This window comes from Zingiber officinale, chromosome 5A, assembly GCF_018446385.1.
Source record: "Zingiber officinale cultivar Zhangliang chromosome 5A, Zo_v1.1, whole genome shotgun sequence".
NCBI classification, from domain to species: domain Eukaryota; kingdom Viridiplantae; phylum Streptophyta; class Magnoliopsida; order Zingiberales; family Zingiberaceae; genus Zingiber; species Zingiber officinale.
Window position 1 is genome coordinate 130,331,838 of NC_055994.1, and position 24,761 is coordinate 130,356,598.

Here is a 24,761-nt window from a genome sequence, read left to right on the forward strand (position 1 = left end):
TCATTATTTTATTTTTATTTTTATTTTGAGAAATTGAAAACTAAGCAAAATAATCCCACCAAAAGTTGTCCCTTATACTTTGTTTTTTCATTCCATAAAAATTGTTAAATAAGGCAATATCCTAAGCCACGGCTACCCAATTTTTTTGGGTTTTATTGCTAATTATAACCATCCAATGGACTTTTTATTAAGAAAGATATTGGATTCCAACATTTGAAGGAATTTTAATTTCTTATTTTGAAATTGAGTTGGTCCCCACCTCTCCATGTCTCTAACCCATGTGGTGAATCTGGTGTTGGGTAGGAGGAGTTAAGTGTGAGGACAAGATTCAATGTTGGGAGGTGTGAATTTCGGTGAGATATTAAGTAATAGTAGCTACTTTGAAGACAGTCATATGTGTGCTTATTTTTTTTTTTTTATTTTAAGATTTAGAATTTAGTATTTAGTATTTAGGTTAAAAAAATGAAAATTAAAAAACAATAATAATAGGGAGTATTAAGTAAGATATTAAAAAAATATAAATTGTTAGGGATTGTGGTACTAAGGCAATCACATGAGAGGTTAATTTGGAATTGATAAACTAATCAAGAAAATGCCCTCTTATAGTTGGATAAGGATTTAGAATCTATGATTTAAGATTTTATTCAAAACTTTGTTGGCATAAGGGTGGATTTTTTAGTGAATTTTTGAGGGTAGGATCTTGCCCTTCTATATAGAGAGTAAAGTTAGATAGGAATTTAAGATTAATAATTTAGGATTTTGTTCAAAACTTAGTTGGGATAATGGTACATTTTATAGTGGATTTGTAACTGTAGAGGTTGACTACTGAGTGAATTATCATGAGCACTTTCAAATTTATTCGGTGGATGAAACAAAAGAAGATTGGTCACTTTTAGAATTAATCGGGTCTGTAAAAATGAATAGTTGGATTTAAAAAAAAATGAGGCGAGTGTCCATAAGGAGTTGGACATTAATGATACATAAGGATCATCGAAAATTCATGAAATTTGTATTTTTGATTTTTTTTAGTGAACCTTTTATATGTTAGGGTCAATGCGATCAAGATATTCTACCGTATCTAGTGGTTGGCATAGTCGGACATTCCAACGACTAGAGCGAGAAGAAATATATTTATCATCTCTCATTTTAAGCATTGAATAGGACATGACAAGGACTTGGATAGTACTTAGATTGATGTTTGGCTAGAAAATTCAAACAATTATGGTCGGTCAGTTGACTTGGTTTTAATTGTTATTTATTAGATGATTGGTTGGATTAATTCAAAAAAATATTTCTTAATTGGTTGGATTAATTCAAGTATCTTGATCTACTTTTTAATAATAATAATAATAATAATAATAATAATAATAATAATAAGAATAAGAATAATACCATTTTTATTTAAAACTATGGACACATGGTTTGGTTGTTGTGTAGGGGGGCAAGTCAAGTGATTGTTTGGAAGTATCTGCCCATGTGAATAGTATGGCATTTTTAAGATTGATCTATTTTTCATTTAAAAAAGAATATACAAAATGTTACAATTTAATTTTCAAAGTCTCATTATTCGAAAGCATTTTATAAAAAGACAAACTTCAAATGACAAAAATGCATTTTAAATTTATTCACACATGATTCCTCAGATGCTTTTGTTTTCTTTTTAAACTCGAAAAGCTTTAGGTGCAACAGTTTATTTTGGATTTATAAGCCTTTGTCGTCATGTTTAAAATTGTATCTGTCTCGTAAAATACTTCCATAACCTTACTACCTTTCGGTAAATTCAAAATGCTTCAAATGTATCAATTTGATTCGATAAAAATTGAGACGGAAAACATTATCAACCCAAGGTGCACTAGTTTTGCCTTCGAGAGCATCCAATTTGTTGGCATCAACATTAGCAAACTCAAGATGCAACATCTTTGGGGATAAGCAAAAGTTTAATTAAATCTAATTAATTCATTTTTTTAAAAAATAATTATTACAAGTAATTCAATTTTAAAATTCCTAATTCGATTAAACTGAATAACATGATTCAATTTGTTCAATTTTTGTTAAAGAGTTCAGTCAGTTTAGTTAGTTAAAAGAAATTATTTATCCGATTACAATATAATCGATTCAGTTGTGAAGCGATTACTCAATCCTAAACATTTTTATATACTCAATTATATACTCAGGTGCATTACTTTAAGGTCTAGAATTTATGATCTAGAACATCACTTTATTCATATTTACTACAAATATTAGTGTATTCCAAAGTGCAAGATTTATATTCGTGCTTGCATAGATGCACCATTTTTGACTTGAGGCGCACCACTTAAACAGCTAGAGGGAAAGAATGGAGTAACATTGTCGTTGGCTTTGACGAGTGGAAGTGGCCGCAATTCACCTATAACAAGGTTTCTTTAGGCAAGTTGAGATAGAGATTACTTCGAATATAAGTTACTAAAGCAAGGGAGACCTGACGGCACCCCCACGACAGCTCACATTATTGGGAGGAAAAAACAAGAGAGAATAAAGCTGTGAATCATAGTGTTGTTGGATGAAATGTCTAAGCTTCAACTGAAACAATAAAGCAAGACCAATCAAATTAGCAGCGTGCTCCAAAGCAACACCATAATTGAAAGATGGAAAAACATGTATCCTGTTGCAAAGGAAAAAAAAATAATGGAAAAAAACAAGTTTAATTGATTAGGCTATAATTACATATGATAAAACTAAAAAAGGTTCCTGGGGCATACAGTGGGAATTCACTGTATACTCTGTAAAAAGAAAAACATGTTTGAACATTTAGAATATAATTATATACAAGTAACTGAAAGAATTGGTATATCCACCAAAAGTGGCTTAATGAAATAGTAATGGATATACAAGAATGGGAACAATAGGCCTCGCATACACCAGAGGGATCCCATTTTTTTCAAAAAAAAAAAAAGATTGGGATGCATTCTTATTAACTTTGGGCCTTTCTTTGTTTTTTTTTTCACAAATGAGGGTATAATACACAAAAATAATAATAACTTACATTGATGCAGCTCTTTATCAAGGTTGGCACATTGCTTGGAGAATCGCACAGAATGACAAGAATTTGCATTGTAGTACAGGCTTCGATGATATTATACCATGTGGCCCACTCATGTGAATTTTAATTTTATCTTGATTGCCATCTCAAAGCTCATGGTATCCAAGTTGGGAGCTTCACAGAAATTCTATTCGTTCTCGTATCTAGAAAGCCGAGAATCTGAGAGGACAGAGAATAATTGTGTGTCTACCAGTAGCTGCATCAAAGTGATTAAAAGGTTAGAAACACAGCTAACTGTACACATTTCATTCACAAAGCTGGAAAAAAGGATGCCAGACATCGTATGCACAGCTCACAAGACTAAGTTTTAAGTATCAACCAAGTTTTAAGTTGTGTCAAACAAGTTTTACTTATATTTAGAAATGTATCAATCAAGTTTTAAGAGTGATCATTAAATTGAACAAAAATTAAATGTTTAGGTCTCCAACGCTCATATTTGGTAATTGGATTAATACAAGTTCAAAATTAGTAAACTTAAGTAATGAGAAGAGTCCTTGGAGCCCTGTTTATTAAACTTCTATAGTGTCAAAGGAAATACCAAAGTGCTTTGGAAGTAAACGTAGGTCTTTAACAATGACGAAAGCTCACCCAGGACACTGACGCAAGTCACAAAAGGTGAACAAGGTCTACGTGGGTAGAGATTATATCATGAAATTTTCTTGATTTAGGGAGAAGCCAAGGTCAAGGATTGACTCAACTAGGGAGAAATGTAGTTGAGAGTTTCACTTAGTGCCATGATGCTCGTTGTTGCAAGGCAACCTAACAATGTATCATACTATTATAGAGATCATTCATATTGTCTCATTTTAAAAAATGGATCACTTGAGCTTGGAGTGACACATCACGTGTAATAAACCATATAGAGTAGAAGCAGAGTTTTTAAGCCATGGTATATCTTGTCAGTGTGTTGTTAGTGTCTAATTTATTTTATTAATTTTAGCAATATACTATTGTTTTAATTGATCACACACCGTGCTTGCAATTTAACATTGTGTTAGAGATTTGTTGTGTAAGAATCGAAAAGAATTGGATGTCGTCTATTCACTTACACTACTCGTACTGAAAGAAAGAGAAGGGAGAGATGAGGGAAGGGAAGACTAATAAAACTATTCCCTCATCTTCCGCCAAATTTGGATAAAGAGAAATTGTGGCAAAAGAAATTTTGTGTGGATCCCCCACTGGATCAATCCAAAAAAGTTCTTTAAAAATAGATAATGGGATATTTAATTGCTTCTACAGGGCATTTCTTTCTTTCGGCCCCCTCCCTTCTGAGGGCCACTAATGTTGGTTGACATTAGTATTATCCAATAATTGAACTCCATGTAAGGCTTATCACTATTTCTATTCAAATAGTTTGTCACTTCTAAGTTTACACACTACAATATACTGTCTCTTTTCTCTGGCACCTTCAACGCTATTATTTTTTCTATTTATAAAATTCATTAACCATATTTTACTACAGCTCTTGGAATAGTAATTGTTATTTCTGAAATTTCTGGTAACTCAACATCTATCTCAGTAATTATAATCTCTGCTATACTAATTAGTCCCCATCAACCAGCAACTTTAAACTACGAAGTATGACTAGTCATACCATAGTACTATAAAACAAAAATTCAATTCAAGCCCAGGTGGATTCTGATAATCACATAATGGGACAGATGAATTCTCTTCAATTACCTCTTCCTCAACAATAGCTTCCACAGAGTTGAATGCACCATGATATAACATTCTTATCACATGATGCTATACTAATTAGTCCCCACCAACCAGCTACTTTAAACTACGAAGTATGACTAGTCATACCATAGTACTATAAAACAAAAATTCAATTCAAACCCAGGTGGATTCTGATAATCACATAATGGGACAGATGAATTCTCTTCAATTACCTCTTCCTCAACAATAGCTTCCACAGAGTTGAATGCACCATGATATAACATTCTTATCACATGATTTAATTCCCCCCTTTTGTTGTGCCATCAGTATGTGGCTGAGGTGGAGCATGGATGAAATTGGAACTAAGTGAAAAAAAAGTTGAATCAAATGGATCATTAACTTGTCTTTTGAAAACACATAAATATTGCTATCACTCTCTTCAAAAGAGCTAAAAAAACAAGCGCAGTCATCATGTACCAACTTCCATTGCTTTCTGTATCTCTAGTGAGCTCTACCTAGCCTCCAGCCCCAGTTATTACACTTCCCTTTCTCACTTTACTTAATTGCATCAAAAACATTCCCACTAAAAAGAATTAAAAAGATAAAGCAGCAAGAGATAATAGCATTATATGGAATCTTTATGACAAACATAACCTAAAAGACTATTTATAATTTTAATCATGCTCTGTGCAAGGTAATATAAAGTGTACCTTAATGAATGGTCGATCCTTGGCTGGAAAGGAGTCAACAAAACTGTCTTTAAGCAGAAGTGACACCTGTAGGTAACAGATACCATTGAAATACTTCCTCAAAGATTAACAGGTAACTCTCTAGAACTAGCCCAGTAAGTCTCACAAATAATATGTAATATGTAAGAACGCATTCACAAATGTACTAATAAATACCAGCATAAAGCCTAAATCTGAATACCTTGTCATTATTTGATTGCACATTAGTTATTGTATGAGAGCGCAAATTAGAACAAAATGATTCCAAGTAACTTGCCATTGCATCCAAGAACTGTCTAGCAGCTTCAGCCTGCAAACAAACCAATGAAAAATATTCAGCAACAATGTGAGCTTACAAAGCGATGAACTAATAATGAGTTGCAAACGCCCCCATGAGATGTCCAGTTGGCTAGAGGGTGGCAACCCTGCTACAATGGGGCAAGAGATCAATTCCCGATGAGCACATGCCCTCAAGGAAAAAAAAAATCCCTTCCACCCCTAGTCAACTTGGCAGTTGAAGTCTAATGCATCCAAGCCTCCAACAGATACATGATTCCCGTTCATGATACGTGAAGTTAAATTCATCTATTTGATGCTTTATACGAGCAAATACTAACCACCTACTGTTTTTTTTTCTTTTCTTTTTTTGTTTGATGTGTAAATGTACTTATCAACTCCATCCAACGAACCAATCATGGCTGGTCCCAAGCCTGGATAAAGAAGGAGGGCTACATTAGGTTGTCAGCCAGCATTAAACTATGGCAAATGTTCAATGAATAGATCCATTAAACTATTATGCTAATATTAGGTTGTTCCCCGGAAGGAACGCGTTGCAGGGTCTGACTGTAATGTCTTGGCAAGGACCGCTACATCTCTACAACTCGGGTGTAGTGTTAAATATGCAAGAGTTTACATAACAGAATCTAACGTATCGGTAAGGACCGCTACATCTCCATGAAAACTTGGGTATAGTGTTAAATAAGCAAGAGTTATCACGTCATAGGTTGGATAAAAATAAATATTATAGGAAAATTAATAATTTAAGATTTAGAATATGTTCGAATCTTCATGGTAAATTAATGGAGATAGTAGATGCGATGATTAGGAGAAGAATTTGGATTTTGTATGTACAAAAGACAAAATGGGTAGGCGAGAAGGCAAAGATGATAGAGAATCCGGATTTTAAGTTATAGTACACAAGAAAGAATAAAATAAGAAATTGAGAGGGTATTATAGATAGTTCGTTAAAGGATGAAGTTGTAAAAGTAGTTAGAAAAGGATATAGAATTATAACCCTTAAAATAATAGTAGTAAAAGAAACTATCAACGTAATTAATATATATGTACCATAATTAAGATTAGATAAAGCTACCAAATTAAAATTTTGGGACGATCTAGATGCAGTAGTACAAAACATTCCGCCCAATGAAATGATTTTAATAGGTGATCTAAATGGGCATGAAAAATTAAAAATATGAAAGGGTACATGAGAGTTATGTGTTTGAAACGAAAAATAAAGAAGGCAAAACTATATTGGATTTTGCGATAACATATGATCTTATATTAGCTAATACATTTTTTTAAGAAAAAAGAACACTTGGTCACGTTCAAAAGTGGGAATAATAAATTATAAAATAACTTTCTTATAATTAAGAAAAGGGATAGAAAGATTTATAAAAATTTTAAGGCCTGAAGAAAGCTTAACTACTCAGCATAGGTTAGTAGTATTGGATATACACCTCAAGTTGTATCAATAGAAAGAAAATATATACAACTCCTAGAATTAAGTGGTGGGAGTTAAAGGATAAAAAGCAAAATATATTTAAGGAGTAGAAGCATTAGGTGAAATATACGATAACTCTAATACGATATTGGGATAAAATGATATCATAGTTGAAAATAGTAACTAAGAGTGTACTCAATAAGTCAAAGAGACATGCACAAGTAAGGAATCTTGGTGGTTAAATGAGAAAGTATAAGAGAAAGTGAAGAAAAAATGAACAACTTATAAAGAATTATATATTTATAAAAACGAGGAAAACTTTAAAAAATATATCATAGCCCATAAAGATGCTAAGAAAGTAATAAATGAAACAAAGAATAAAACTTTTAAATGATTATATCAAAAATTGAATACAAAAGAAGGGGACAAAGATATTTATAGAATAGCTAAAGTAAGAGAAAGAAAGACAAGAGATCATATCCAAATAAAATGTATCAAAGATGAATGCAATACGGTATTAGTTCATCAATATTTTAATGAAAGTTTTAATGACCAACTTAACTTAGATAATTTAAGTCAAACTTCAAAAATAGAATAAGTTTTAAATGGGATGCATAATAGAAAAATTGTTAGAGAAGATGATATTTCGATAGAGGTATGGAAGTGTCTAGGGAAACAAGGTATTGAATGACTTATAAAATTATTTAAAACGAAAAAAATATTTGATCAATCAAGGGTAAGTACTATAGTTCGTGCAAACTATAGGGGTATTAAACTAATGAGTCATACCATGAAACTTTGGGAAAGAGCAATAGAAAATGAATTAAGGAAACTACAATGACCGAAAATTAATTTGAGTTCATGTTTGGAAGGTCGACAATAGAATATATACATCTTCCTAGACAACTAATTGAAAAATATTGAAAACAAAAACAAGATCTACACAATTATTCATTGACTTAGAAAATATTTATGATAGAGTCTAAAAGAAATTATACAGAGAATTCTAAAAAAAAATATTAGCGCAACATATATTAGACTAATTAAGGATATGTATGAGGATGTAATGACCAGAATGAAGAATTCAAGCGGAGTAACTGAAGCATTTCCAATAAAGATAAAGTTACATCAAGTAGCAGCTCTAAGTCCCTATCTTTTTATATTAATTATGGGCAAACTCACAGTACCGTGGTGCATGTTGTTTACATATGATATTAATTTAGTAGATGAAATACGTGAAGGAGTAAATGTTAAACTAGAATCTCGGCGGAAACACTAGAAGGGAAAAGTTTTAGGCTTAGTAAAAGAAAGGCAGAATATATGGAATTTAAGATTAGCAATATTAGACGTAATAAGACAATTGTTAAGATAGAAGATGACGAGTTGCCTATAACTTAGAGTTTCAAATATTTAGGATCATTTTTGTAAAACGATGGAATGATTGAGTTAAATGTCTTATATAGAATACAAACTGGATGGATGAAATGGAGGAGAGCTTTGAGTGTTTTATCTGATCATAAAATACCTCTAAAAGTTAAAGGAAAGTTCTATAAAACCGCAATTAGACTTGCTATATTATATGGAGTTGGGCTATGACTCGAGCACATGAGCAGAAGATAAGAGTTGTAAAGATGAGGATGTTAAGGTGAATGTATGTGCATATAAGGATGGACAGAATAAGAAATGAGAATATTAGAAAGAAAATTATAGTTGCATCTATTGAGGAAAAACTCCGAGAGATACGTTTAAGATGGTATGAGTATATACTTAGACAACCAATAAATGCTCCAGTTAGACGAGGTGAAACTATGACAAACACACATCAAACAAGGAAAAAAAAGACCAAAAAAGACTTGGTTAACAATAATAAAACAAGATAAAATTTATTTACGTATAGATGATGATAAAGTAGGAGATAGAGCCCAATGGCATAAAAGGATCCATATAGCCGACCCCACCTAGTGGGATAAGGCTTGATTGTTGTTGTTGTTGTGTAAATGTACTTATCTAATTTCTACATACATAAGACAGGGATGACATTTTACATAAATGAGGAATTAGCTACCATGTCCATAAGACCCATCAGATTAGACTAGAACATCTTTGAAGTCCAGTAATTTCAATGAATTCATGAAAACATTCAGACAAAATGATGCCATCAAAAGTCAACAAGATCTTGCCTTTTGAAGGGGACATAATTCATAGAGATAAAGTCGTCATGGAATTTTCATGCTGAGACCGAATAAAGAGTTTAGAAATAATACTCTAGCACAAATTGCAATGCAAGATAAGCACATGTAACATCGAGGTGGGGTTATAGTTGAGTAACCCATCCTGATACCCTATTGTATAGAGTGCCAGATTGAACATGGAAGCCATAAGTTCATGTTTTTTCAAGCAAAGACTGGTTCAGCATAGTTTGCCACTTCCAGCACAAGAGAAGCAGGCAAAACAATGCATACATCTATTTTTCCCTTTTTTTTTTTTGTGATGTTAGAATAGTAGGTAAGGATGCTTGCCACTGTGACATGGATACATAAGTTTCAATCTAGGATGACCTTTTGGCCGCAGAAGCAATGGAAGTAAAGTTTACAGTATTTACATGAAACTTTGTGTCAGTGTTCTCTACTTTTTGTAATATGCATAGCAAAGTCCCTAGCTTAAATATCTAGAACTCAATTTCATGTGTTTGAAGATTTGAGTCATTTTGTTTAAAGAAAAGTATATCTAAGAAATGATTCATGTTTTGGTGCCCAAGTACCTCATTAAAAAAGAAACAGGGATAAGCTAAACAACAAGAGACACGTAAACCTGGACTTCACTGCATTTGTAAACTGGATGTCGCTTAGCTATAGGATTCTCTGATGAGAATCTAGCATGAATAGGCCCTAGGTCAGATATTAGTTCTTTGTATCGTGGGAGTTGAGGCAGTGAGCATGATTTAACCTGCACAATTTGAAACATAATGTCCTATCATTTAGCAGGAATAGTCACTTTAAAACTCAAAATAAAAGGTCACAACAGCACAGGAATTAATTGGATATACAGTTTGTTTTATGCCTTTAACAACTATGATCAACTAATTAGTCTTGACATGCTAGTTTCACAGCTTTAGATGGTGTCAACCTAGAACCTACCCACAGATACACTATGTACCTCTATTACCATTCTAGGAGAGAACTTTATTACCACATGATTAGCCATAACATAGTATGCAATCTTGCGACATGATATTATGCAAATAAACAATATAATCATATATCATAATGCATGTACAGTTTGTTATGACCAAGCAGAATGCATCCACAAACTAATAATAGGATATACAGCATGAAAATGTTCAAACTTCAACTATTTTATGAAATTATTTATGTATTTATAGCAGCCATCTAACATCTTTTCAATCATCAAGAAAGGTGTATGGTTGCACTAAATCTTCAAGTCAAGGCTAGCTGATTCTAGAAATCTTATTTTCTATGCCTTTTGTTTTAGGATATATCAAGGTTCAAAATCTATTTTGATGGAAATGATATTCTTTCGGTATGATGCTAGTGCCCGTGATTTGATATGCAGTGCCGGTGAAGAATTGGAAGAGGGAGAGGAAGGGGAAAGGATATGAAAAAGAAGAAAAGTAAGAGAACAATTATATATCAACCTTCATGTCACATTTAAAATGATACAACTTTGATATTGTATTATATGGATATAAGCTAAAAAATAATACACACTATTTCAATTTAGCTTGACACATTTGTTGCATGTCAAGGAGAGTCGAACATCAATAAAGTATGATGTTTATGGCATGATTGACATTTTATGTCAAAAGAATACATTTCAACCGTGTTGCCTAGCACGGTACGAGATTTCAAAGTATGGGATAGATTTCCACTAGAAGATTAACTTAGCATCTCATTCAAAAATGTGTATTCTAAATAGTTATGGAACTTGTTTAATTATTTCTAGTGTTTGAAGTGCCGAGTCGCACTGCTCGAAACCGATGGAATTTACCGTTCCAATGCAGAAGCGAAACTGGCACCCCACACGAATAAATTTGGTGTGCGTCAACTGTGCGCGATTGATGATCGCGAGATGCCTTCGCGCCGCCGAAAGCGTCGCAGGACACTTCTGGCGCCATGGGACGCTTTCGATGGCGCTAGAAGCGTCGCGTGACACCTTCGCCGGTGCCGGAAGAGTCTCGCAATGCCTCCACCGCCGCCTGTAGTGTCGTGGACACTTCTGCCTAGTGCAAGCATGCGTACGTGCGTACTACTAAGAAAAGAAAAAAAAAATTAATTTAAACAATTCTCAACTGAGATATGATATTTTGAATAGGCTTTCATAAAACCTAGTTAAATTATCCCTATAAAATCTATTTAAAATTGAAAAAATTAAAAAAAATATATTAATTGATATTATAAAAATTCTTTTTTTTTACTATTTTAAATTTTATTTGAAAATTCTAAAAAAAATAAAAAAATCTAATAAATCATATTTATATTCTGATAATTTATTATTATCATTTTTTTATATTTACTATTTAATTGATATTTTGATATTTTTTACTAAATAACATATATTATTTAAACTAATAATTAATTAAATGAATAAACAATTAATTTATATAATTATGATTTAGGAATTTTAATTCGAGTTATTAATACATCTTCAAATAAAATTATATTTAATTATTTTTTCTAACCATATTAGGTTATTCAAATAACTTATATAAAATTAATATACAACATATTTTTAAATTATACACAATAAACATATTTATCTAATAATTACTATATATAAATAAAAAAACACCGAAACCGCATCAACATGGCATGATACGATACTGAAATCGTATCATTCTAATCTAGGATCAAAACCTCGGCACCGATCGAGACTTTAAACCTTGATTATTTCATAAACTCTAAGTATGCACAAGATAAACATCAAATTTGAATGAAAAAATGCTCATTAAACTACTCAAGAAGTTATATCCCTTTCTTTGATTTGACTTCTAACTTATATAAAAATAAAGTTGTGAATCATTAGTGATCATGCACCCAGCAAATTTTCTTTGAAAAATCTTCTTATATCTTTATTGAACTTGAATCTATTTCTAAGCTTGCTCTTCTCTACCATAGTCTTTCACTCACTTTTCATTTCCTTTTATCCACCAACTATGTTTGTGCAACTTGAGATATGTTAGCATTTGTTATGTGTCTAACTTTATTATATGACTAGTTTGAACATTGATTTACTGAAAGTAGAACAATGTATGAAAAGTGATCAACAAAGCAAATGACAACTTTATAGAACAAACGTAGCTAAAACTAAGTTCTGGAGTAAAAGTATAATCTAAGTTCTAGAGTTAAAGTATATGATATAACAGTAAAACACCTGAGCTTAGTCACCAACCTTATCCTTGTAAACATTAATCTGTACAAGATTGGATATTTTCATCTGAATATCAGTGGGTTTGTGCATTAGTCCTACCTGTGAAAAAGAATCATATTGTAAGTTTCAAGAATTACACATCGGAGCTAGTAAGACAAGGGAGAGAGTGGAAAGCTCATTGGTATTAAGTACAAAGCCCTAAGGGTCAGCCAACAAAACATAAATGTATATGCTTAATAAAAATAATTTGTGTTCCCATATTAACAACAAAGAAAAGGTAATATTTTGCTACAAATCTTGGAGCATCAAATTTCTGGTGTTCACCACAAATGTATATGCTTAATAAAAATAATTTGTGTTCCCATATTAACAACAAAGAAAAGGTAATATTTTGCTACAAATCTTTGAGCATCGAATTTCTGGTGTTCACCATAAGTTAATAATCAGCTTAGAATATTTGCAATTGTTTTGCATCTGGTTTTTGCTGTTCCTGGTGAAGCTCTTGGCGTGTAAATCAAAAATCAAGATTCAAGTGGTTTCTTAGATTTTCTTACCGAGGATTAGGAATCAACCTCTAATAAAACACAAAATCATTAAACAGAAGATATCAAGTTCAATTTTGTTGACATGGTTTGTATTTACAACTATTTCATAATGGCCTTCTCCATGGCAGGCCTCCTAGTACTAGCCACACTGTTGACATACCAATTAAAGAATATAGACGCTTCCTCCACTGATAAACTACTCGATCTTAGAATGCACCATCTTAGACAAGTGTAGACTTGTGTGTGTTACTAAATGTATCATAGTTTAAGCAATTAATGCCCCTGATTCAGGTAATTTCCCAGCGAGCCAATGAATTACATTATTGACAATCAAGTTGTTATGCATATTACTTCTAATTCTATGTTAAAACACATTGAAATTGACTATAACTTCATCAAAAAAAAAAGTGAGTCAAAGAAACCTTCGCCTCTTTTATTAGTTTAAATGATCATCTAGGGAATTAGCTCTTTATTCTTTGAGAGTTCTTAGGATTAAGTATATTTGTAATAAGTGGGGCTTTATAATATCTCCAAACTAGCTTGAGTGGGACAGTTGAGGATCAAATTGTAAATACAATATGATTCAATAATATATATGTCAACTTGAAGGATGCAATTGTAAAAGAATAATGATGGTAATCTATATTGAGGTAGAGATGGACCACCTAGGCCAATGACTAAATAATTTTCCCAGTCTAATAAATGTATTCCTTTTATTCAAGTTATTGAAGGTAAAACTTCCTGCACAATTACATAGCACTTTCTGCAGATTTTGAGAACATAGTATATAAACCACCATATGGCATTGGAATATGAAAAGGAATAAGAATTGAATAAGCAGAACTTACAATATAGGGAACTGGAGCATCCACAAAGTCCAGCATTTTTCTTGGTAGTATCTGAAAATATGTTTTAAATGATTAAATGGGCATATCACAGTTGCTCCAAAAGCCTACAATCACCTAGGGATTGATGGAGAACTGCAAGAATATTAAAACACAATTGCTCACTTCAAAATAGAAACATTTGTTAGAATTTCAAGCATCCAATTAAATATTCAGGTTAAGTCTATCAATCAACTTACACCATTAATAAGTCAATTTTATAAACATTGCAAGCTTTATTTCCCTTCTCATGTAGCCTCGTAAGTTAACACAGTTAAAAATGTGGCACACCTCAACTTTCCTTACCTCCCATTTCTCTCCTCCTTTCTCGCATGGGATCATAAGAAACACACCGTTAAGATTTAAGCAAGCAACTTCCTCAAGCAGCTACAGACATAATTGATCAATTTGAGAATTGATTCATACAGAAGTGCACAACTGACTTGCCACAAGCTCTTAGAGAAGAAAAGACACCTCTATTATAACAAGTGGTTGCTATTTTCATTCTTTCAAAGGATGCCCAAAGTAGCGGTGAGGAGCTGGTGACAGATAAGCAGTGAGGATCTAAGGTAAATCATCCACCAATGGATAGGATGATGGATAAATCAAAATAAAGAACAAGTTAGTGATACTCATTAAAAAGGTATGACAATCACACGCGCAACATCATTCTTTAGGCCTCTCCTGACAGTCTGCCTTCCCTCTGTCCCAATTGCTATGTTCTAGTTCTTAACATTGTTCCTAACCACATAAGCATCCTACATCATAACCGAAAATAAACAAGAAAGGATCCAGCTATGATAATGAGCAAAGTAAAATTCCTACAGTTAGCTACCTTCTAAGAAGATGACAACAAGAAATCAACAAACAGGGTACTTAGATAATTTCAAAATGTAGGATGATTTGCAGGGAGTTTGGATGATTTCCATGTGGTGGGCAATTTTGAGATGACCTCCAATTGAAAGAGAAATTCAGTTTGCAGTTTGACATTTCACATTTACATTTTTTTAATGTGAATGCTTATTTCCATTAATGTAGATATGCCTACATTTTTTTTAATTAAAAGCTTGAGATGATTTTTGAATTCCAATTGGAAGGAAATGTAAGAGACAACAATCATCATCATGCCAGACTATAGTGTGTGTCAATATAATACAATAATTGATCCATACAAGTTTGACAAGTTACAGAGATTGGCAATGGACCAAAATTTTAAATGATCGTTGTATTTACAACTCAAGTGAAGATAGCAAGCATGTACTTAATGTACTCATAAATATTTGTTTGCAAACTATAGTAGTTTAAAATGTTTAGGATGAGTTGAGTCGAGTAAAATAATTTTTTGACTTGAGAATTCCAGTTTTTGGAGGAATAGCCAAATTAATTGTTTTAAAGGATATGCTAGTTAGTAGTGAATGCTACAGATCATTAATATAATGAGTGTCTTCTGCATGATAAGAAAAAATATCTCTAATGATTAATAACAGAAAATGATAACATTCAATACAACTTACACATTTAATACAAAATTGCATAGGTCCATGAGAAGGGATTTGGTAAATAAACTCACTGGAAGAAATAAGCTATGCCACTGAAATGGACGAATCATGGGTATGATGGATAACACTATAGCTGATAGCATACCCTGCAGTTGTTTTAACAAAACTAAAAAAATGTCATTATGAAGTGAACTAAGTTACCTAATATGAAAAGTAGAGGGTTTAAGGAAAACAGACTAACCAAATTTGGGCATATGACAGCAACTTGTTTTTCCAATAAAGCTCCAGCTAAGAGTGCCAAAATCTGGAAGAGAAGTTGTTAGATTTCCTGCTGAGTAAATAATTACCCAACAACTAATAGGAAATAAAAAAATAAAACAACAATCTATATGCATGCAATCTACAATGGCTTCATGTTTCACCATTTGCCTATTTCAACAAAAGTTCTTGAATCTTTGACTAAAGAAACTCAAATATTTTAAGCTTACTGCCCTTGGGCAAATTGTTCTCTTCCTCAACTAGGCGCACGAAAAGCACTAGGAAGGTATAGGATAGACTCTTTAAGGTTTTACCTCTTTCACTCACTTCGTTAGTGTAGGACAGGGACTTGTAGGACACTTGCCAAACAGATACGATTTTCTGGTGGCTCTGTCTAATTTGAAACGTCCAAATTGTCATTTCAATATGTGGCAAAATGAATCACATTGTTAATGCTATTTGTCACACCATTGTGAACCTCCATGTGTATGTAATCCTAGTTAAAGTTGTGCAGAAATCCCCAGCAGGAACATTTAAAACTATAAAAAAAATACAGAGTACCAACACTTTCAAGTGATAAAGCACGGCAAATTGTAGCAGTAGTCCAGATCGATAGAGCCAGAGCTTCTTCTGCAGCTGCCAACCGTGCATTAACCTTGTTGAACAATCTTGGCTTTAGAATCTAAGCTTCGTAAAAGAATTGAAAGGAAATGAACAAACCAAGTCAGAGTAGATATACTGATGGAAGACTTTACCTCGTTAACTTCTTTTGGTGACAAAGGAACTACATCAGCAAATGCAGCATCCAACCCAAGAGATGACATCCCAGGTCGGCAATACTTGATTGGCTGTAAATGATCTAGAGGATGAAAAATTATTTCACCTCCACGTGGGGGAAGAGGAAGAGCATGATAGCCACAAACAATCTGTAATGGTTCATTGTTATTTGCCTGCAGCACAAGAAGCAATAGATGATGTCCAAAAAAACATATAGGCATGAACATTAGTATCTTTCCAACGTCAAGGTAGAACAATAAACCTTAGCCCACTCCATCACTTTTTCATCGGCAACATTGGTTTCATTTTTGGAGTTTAACTCTTCTTCCTCATCATCATCAGACCCCACACTTCTAAATGAACTGTCCAAACCACTTAAAAAGTATGCAAACAACGAAATCTTATAAGGCCTTTGAAAGAAATGTAAAACAATAGAGTTAAAAGATGAAACTTGCTTGCCATAAAAATAAAAACAACATAAAGAAGTAATAAGGACTTTTTTACCTGTACACAGACTCCAAACTTTCCACGCGTTGCAGTTTACCACTGGCACAAGCGTATGACATGCCAATGTCAGGTGATGCATGCCCATTCTCAAAGCATCCATTTAATCTTTCAAAACTATCAGAGCGTGATCCTGATGTCTCCGACGTATTGTCATCATAGATTGGCCCAGTCCTTCTTGTTTCCCGGTCTAGCTCTCTCAGATGACTAAAATCTGATGCGTCACTAGCAGAAACACTTTCAGGGGACTGTGGTTCCAAACTCCTATAAGGAGATGATGAAACCTCCCTTTCAACTGGAATAACTGAAGAAGAAACAAGACCAGAGACAGTATCAACTGGTATAGCATAATCCATCCAAGTAGAAAACAACTGCTCAGAATTCTCAGATAGTTGCTCAAAACAGGAGACCCCATGTGAAATAGACTCCGTAAGAGCCATTTCACTTACATAATGTGTTATCCTGTCAAGGCGCTCCTGTGCAATTATGCTGTCAAAAATGCAATTTTGGATAAATATCAGATAATAATTGAAGACAATGGTTGCAGATACATAGCAATATATAGATAGCCTAAATAGTATGCCTGTATATAAATAATTCAAAATATAAAATTAGCTAATGGAAATGAGAGGTATACCTGTTGAGCATCTCATAGTGGAGCTCAAAAAATGGAACCCTTGTGAGAAGACAATAACAGCGTGGTGCAGCTACCAAGAACCGGCTGGATTTGCAAGAAGAATGGGGGAGGGGTGAAACAGCACCTAAAATACCCGGTGCCCGCTGAACTATCTCCTGAATATGGAGGCAAACACCATATAATGGTGCATTGTCCGAGGACTGAGCGGCACAATGATACAATCAGAACATAGAAAAAATGCTGCAGATAACAGAACATAGGAGAAAACAAACCATACATAATTGTACACATTCAAACCTTACTTTTAAGTTACGCAGAAGAATGTGAGAAAACACATACACAATATCAAACATAAAAACACCAAATTAGTTCCCAAAACATTACAAATATTTATGCTGGATTAACTGGATGTAGCAATTTACTAAGTTACTTAAAAGTTAAAACTTGGATATTAGAATCCACTGTAGATCTACACCAATACGTCTGTTTTAAAAAACTTTACATATGGTCAGTCAGGCTGTTAGGTATCAAAATGCAGAGTCGATGTCCAGCACCAAAATGGAAGGGGCTTATGAGGAAGCCAAATAAGGCATTTGAAATCATGCTACATAGACAAAAGGATGAGTGATGATTTCAAGTATTACAAAACAGGCACACAAGCAAAAGATAAAATCACAGCAGAGCAAGTCAAATAATGGGAATCTAAGTAATGAAAATCCATGAATAAGAAGAAGACCTTCAAGCAGAAGACAAATGCAAAATCGTCGCTTGAAAGATGTTCCTGCAGATAAGATAGAAGTGGATGATAAATGAGAAGTAGAAATATAAAGCCATGTTTTTTCAATGGTTAAACAAAAGAAACCACAAGGACAACACAAGCACAACAAATTTACCCAACATGTTAAACATCAAGTTGAACTAGACAAAGATATTAAAAACACATGAAAAGAAGTCATGAATGTGTGAGATCAACCAATAATATTAGCTTCTCGTCCTCACAGCAATGACTTGATGACATATGAGGTCAATGGCCCCTCTCCAATTCAATATATTAATCATCACAGCAGCACTTATCAAGGTTCAATGTTCTCTCTGCTTTGAGCATTCATGGGTAAGTTATAGCTTCTGGCACAAAATCAATGGTTGAACACATTAAACCAATTGGCTCCTGGCACCAGATCAATGGGCACATTGAAGGCAGTAAACCAATTCCACCAGTGTGTATTTGTATGTGTGTGGTTTTGAGTGTGAGCACAAGCGCAAAGGACTCCTGCTTTCATATAAGTTAATGGAACAAGTCAGATGAGTTTTTTTAGATAAAACATTTCATTGTTTTTGCAAGTAAATTATCCAATTTGGGATGCCTGACAAGGACTGGACAAGGCTGTTCTGTATATACCACATAAGGAGGAAATGATGTGGTACATGGTACATATCTTTGTGAACATGGAACGATACCAATACTGGATCGAAAACAAATCTATAAAATAACAAAATTCTGCATTACTAAACTGCCAGTAGTTGGAATCTTAGGGGCACACCTGGAATTGATCTTAACAACCCATAAGAATGAAATTGATTGTGAAATTTAATGTGCTACTAAGAGTGAACAACTAACGAATGAAGAGCATTCTTGTTGGCACTTTTAACACATTGATTTTGAAGAAAAGCTGTGGAAAATGATATCTTAGAATATATCTAATGCAGAAAAAGTTAAATAATATTTTATATTTTCCTAAGTTCAGATAAATGAAGAAACAATGATCTACTTCTAAATTTAAAATATATGTAAGCAAAATGGCATTTCTAGCATACCTGGCCAAACACAATCTCATTGAGATCACTCATAGAAGGTGTTCTCTGAATCAAGCGAGCCTGCATTGCATCATATTATAAAATTAGTAACCGGATCCATGAGCTGATATTCTATATAAATTAGTCATGTAACACAAGAATAATACATGGTACTCATTCATTCTTTAGTTACCGTGACCAAAATCTATCAACATGCTAAAAGTCAAGTACTTAGAGCACGAAAAACAAGAATATAACTAATAACAGAATTGTAAACAACATAAGAAAGAAGAAGAAATTATCTCTACTCCATAGCTTCAACCTTATATTAGAGACAAAATTTAGACAATATTTTAAATACACAAATTCTTAGGTTAATATTTGAATAAATTTTCATGTGAAACTAAGATGAAGTTTAGAGCTTTACAAAATTTAAAGAATCAGTTCCAGTTATTTAAGAAAATTCTTGAAGTTCACGTGTTAGCCTAAATTGGGAGATAGTCTTGATCCCCATCAGCTAACTTATGAAAGTAGAGAATATATGTGAGTTGAAAATATATATATGTGAAGCGAAACTATAGTGATAAAAAATCGAATAGTAAAATATTATCATCATTCTTCACCTCAGATTACTCTAATTTTCAGATTCCTAGCAAATGCTAGTGAAAATAACATGTTCAAACAATGTCTAAAACAATGGAATGCCAAGAATAGCTCGTCATATCAACATAAACCATGATTTATTGCTCTGAACCACAGCATCAGAGTTCCAGATTTCCAATCAAGGTTTAAAATTTTCAATACCAATTACCATCACAAACTAGAATGGAATGGTAATGGTGTTGAACCATATCAACACAGGTCAGATGTAATTTCTTATTTGATTTGAGTGTATCCCATATTTTTTATTTTCTATAAGAACAACATCTGTATCATAATTTATTAATAGATGTCTATCACCTGCAGATTAAACTGCCTAATACCCTACCTAGAGACATAATACACGTAATTCTTCCCAGTTTACTTATAATCTAGATAAAGGGGAATTCGAACTAGATTATTTCATATTTAAATTTAGATAATGATTTGGTACAGGACCTAGAGAAGTAAAAGCTTTAGATATTTACTAGAAGTGATGAACACATTATTTCAAAACAGAGAGACAAACAGATAATTGTAGAATTGATTGTGAAATTTGTCTATCAAAGATTTTGCATATCATACAAGAAAATTGAATGCAATTATCTAAAATAAGAAGAGATCATATTTTGATAGAAAACTTGACAATTTGATGGAACATCAATGAGATTGTATTCTCTTCTTTAGTTCTATGTTTATCTTATCTATCAATGAGTAGTTGTTCTGATGATCACTAGATATAGGGATCACAACGCACAGTGTAGTCTGGGTGAGATACCTATGCCACCCTACAGGTAAGTCAAGGGTAATTTCATGCATCGAGATAAGTATATTTTGTCAGACTTGAATGGTTTCTACATTGATCCTCTATCAAACTTGTAATTGGCCCAGATCAAGTAATATCTGTTGAAATGCATAATGCAACACACAATCAGTGCTTCATTCATCCACATTGTCACGTGACTACATACTCTGCCTTTAATATTATATTTTCACCACTTAGGTTTCTTTGGTCAATGATATAGTAATTCAACTTGTTTGTGTGCAAACCTTAACACCTTCGGGAAAGCAGAAAGTAGGGACCTCATACTCTCTCATTGTGGCTCTCTTTCCAGGAGGATACTTGAAAAGAATCTGCAATTCCAATTTGAAAAAGCATGTAAGACCAGTAGTATTCCATAGGCATATAAAAAGTATTAAGAGTCAAAATCGCACAAACGGAATTAAGGAAAGAGTATCTAAAAATCAAATTTTACCGAAGAGATAAAAATTGAGCGTGTGCAAACTATGTCGACAAAAATTTGGGGGGTAATAAATACCAAGTGAAACTAATAGGGCGTAAATCCTACAGTGGGAAACTAAAAGAGGGTTGCAAGTTTGCAATCACTTGAAATATAAGTTCAACTATTTCCAACAGGAATATCAAAGGATTTAGAACTGAAATACTAACACATCTTAAAGAGATAGAAGATAACTTATTGCATCTATCCTTGATCTGACACTTTGATTGTATATTGGGTTCTAACAGACAAGTAAAAATATGTATATCAGGAACTTAACCAATTAATAAGAAAACACATGTGTTCAAAAATGAAGTACAACATAATGAAAGTGAACAAAGCTACTATAATGAAACTAGAAATACAGGCTACTATAAATGCTTCTCAGAAATAAAAAGTAAACAACGCCATAGTGAATAAAGCAGACCTGAGGTTCCAAAGTAGGCATACACCCATGATACTGATGTTTTCTAAGATCCAAGATTTCAGATTTTGCAACCTCTGACTCCCAGATTTTTCTTTTAGCAAAAGCAGCTTCAACAGCTTCAACATTTGCATTTGAATGAAGACCAACAATGAAAAAGTGTTCATATAACGACATGGGTTCTTTATTTTGACTATGATCCTGCACTAAGATTGTTCATTTCAAAAAGCAAAGACTAGACATCTGAAATAGCAATTCAAACAAAAAAAGTCATCGGCAAAGGTGAAAAACAGATCCCTACCAATTAATGGTTGACTATGAATAAGCTATTAGTTAAGTCAAAACAAGGAAGTGCAAGATCAGAAAAAATAATGTGTTCATTGCATTCACTGAATTACATGTTTGGATGAATGTGTTATAAACAGATCTGAATAAGGTTGCTGATTTGTGGATCTCATCATGGCAGAAAATTATGGTATACTGGCCTATTGAAGTGCCTGAATTCCATTTGGTAACAGTTTTTACTGATCCCATGCAGCTTACCAAAGTTTTGACTGTTGACTACTTGTCTTATTTCTCATATGAGACTGGGAAAGGCATAACATTTTAACTATCCGGTACCATTGAGATCCAAGTAATTATTTATACTGCAACTGTTGGAAGTTGGGCATTTTAATAAAAGTTCCACGCAATAAAATTAAAACCCTTTTGAAACTTGAAACACAAGTTTCAAAGCCAGGTTTTATTCAACGAGGGGAAGCTGTCACATATTAATATTGCAATTGTCAAAAAATCAGATTTGATAGTTTACAAGGAGCATAAGTCATTGAGTCACTGGCGCAAATATTTGATTAGAATAAAGACCATGCTACATGGTTCAGAATCATGTATCCCAGCCTGGTAGGAGCTGTGCGTACTAGGCTGGCAATGGACCAGTTGGTGGGTCACATGTCTTCAGGTGGTTTGCATGCATATTGAAGGATACACAATGTGAATTGCATGAATCGAACACTACATGGCTATTTACTGATTGGTTACCAGTTGGTACATATACAACAGCTAGAGACCAGAGTCCTTGTCCCATCTCCCTTGATTCCCATATATGGAAAATTTGGTCATTTTCTAATTGCTAGGGACTAGTTTCTCATGCATAAACCCATTCTCTTGATAAAGAGAAATCCATCCATAACTTTTCTTTTTTTGCGGTGTATTACTCAAACTAAAGTGAAGACTTGCTATAAACCAAAAAAACAAGAAAGAAAAGAAGAAGGTCAATCTGTCAACACCGTCTCTTGGCTTTACGCAATAAGTGAGCGTGATTGATTTGATAGCATCGTGTTCGTTTCCTTTCATGTTTACGATCCAAATATCATAAGCATTAACATATATCAAAATAGAAGAAAAGGAGCAGTAGAACGTGTAATACCCTAGCTTTGGCTTTGATTTGATACCACTGCCGCTTCTGATTCACCATCATCTCAAAATTGACCATCGCCTTCAGGCTCTGCTCCCTGCCGCCGCCAGCGAGCCCGCTCCCGCCGTTGCCTGGGCCCCACTTCCACGCCCGCAGCATCTGCGAGCGCCACCTCTGGAAGCTGCTGCTCCGCGCGTGCCGCACCTGCCGAATCTGCGGCATCGTGGAGGAGCCGTCCGAGGGCGGCAGCGGCGCGGTCCCCGCCGCCGTGGACGCGCCCGCCGGTGGCCCGTCCGAAGCAGCCGCGACCTCGGCCTCGGCCGCCTCGAGGGGCTCGGTCTCCTCCATGGCGGCCTCGAGGGTCTTCTCACCTCGGAGATCCTCCGACCGACAGGGATGATCTCATGCAGAGCACTCGCCGGATCGCCGAATCGCCAGATCGAGCGAGAGGGGCGAAAATTAGAACCGAAGAAGGAGGAGAGAGATCGAAGCTGTTGGTGGGGAAAATTCAATAAAACTAACCAGACCTTTGTGGGGGGACGAGATGGTGGTGGTGGGGGGCGTAACGGCGTCGACGCACGTGGTCGGACAGCTGAAAATGGGGCCCACACTGGTAAACCACCTATTTTGGTCGCTGGTAATTGCGTGGCGGCGTCAATTTGGGGAATCGCCGCGCTGCTTACAATATATATATATATATTTTTATTTTTTGTTTTTGATGAATAGAGGTCAGCGCTTCGATCCGCCCTAATTTATTCATTAATTTTCTTTCTCTGTTTTTCATCGTAATTTAGTGAAGGATTACATCCTCTTTGATATTAAATATTTAATTATTCAAACTGAGGAGAATTTTAATTTTAATAAATTAATAAATAAATTTTCCATAATAAGTGGTTGATACAATGAATCATGAATACTTTTCAATGAAATAAAAAATAATTGAAAAATCTCAGAATTAGTTAAATTGAATATCTGATTTTATTTTAAAAATAGGTTTTTACCTAACCTAGTATATAAATTTTTAAAATATCTAAATTAACGTATCATAGTTTTAAAATTATCAAATCACGTACCCACTTCTCATTTTATTCTCATATTCAAATCAATTTGATTGGAAAAATAAATCAGTTGAATCGATTTCATTCTGTTTTAAAAAATCTATCAGTCAGTTTCGATCAAAATTGATTGATGGACTTAAAGACCTCAAAATGATATGAAATCAATCTCTATATATTCGTATAGTTTCCCTGATTATAAAAATATTATCAAACATCAATTTGATCCAATATATTAAGAGCAGTAATTTTTTAAACATAAATTAATTTTTCGGATACATTCGTGTTCAAAAAATTACTGCTCTCAATATATTACGTCAAATTGATATTTAATAGTATTTTAACAAATAGAAGAACTAGATGAACACATAAAAACTGGTTTAATGTCATTTTAAGATCTCTAGGTCTATCAGCCGATTTCGACGAATACATAGAAACTGGGTTCATGTTATTTCAAAAAGGTAGATCCGCTAC

At 33.7% G+C, this 24,761-nt stretch overlaps 1 protein-coding gene across 9 annotated transcripts; it reads right to left on the reverse strand.

The window, feature by feature from the left end:
• Nucleotides 1-2,163: 2,163 nt before the first annotated feature.
• On the reverse strand, nt 2,164-23,760 carry LOC121981790. 9 transcript variants are annotated; one of them, XR_006111933.1, is made up of 20 exons: nt 23,245-23,758; nt 21,822-22,019; nt 21,165-21,248; nt 19,497-19,556; nt 18,418-18,462; nt 17,682-17,881; nt 17,045-17,533; nt 16,803-16,914; nt 16,519-16,713; nt 16,329-16,445; nt 15,747-15,809; nt 15,577-15,651; nt 13,971-14,021; nt 12,599-12,676; nt 10,001-10,135; nt 5,669-5,776; nt 5,449-5,514; nt 3,023-3,275; nt 2,485-2,559; nt 2,164-2,386 (listed from the first exon to the last, which is right to left on the reverse strand). XR_006111933.1 is itself a non-coding variant. In XM_042534510.1 (18 exons), exons 1-18 carry the CDS (start codon nt 23,578-23,580, stop codon nt 3,207-3,209), a joined length of 2,448 nt encoding a protein of 815 aa, XP_042390444.1. In that variant the 5' UTR covers nt 23,581-23,758; the 3' UTR covers nt 2,756-3,206. The 9 variants fall into 9 exon arrangements, 7 of the variants coding, with proteins under 7 accessions (XP_042390444.1, XP_042390442.1, XP_042390441.1 ...); XM_042534510.1 differs by lacking the exons at nt 2,164-2,386; nt 2,485-2,559 and having other exon boundaries at nt 2,756-3,275; nt 16,335-16,418; XM_042534508.1 differs by lacking the exons at nt 2,164-2,386; nt 2,485-2,559 and having other exon boundaries at nt 2,756-3,275; nt 16,335-16,445.
• Nucleotides 23,761-24,761: the final 1,001 nt, after the last annotated feature.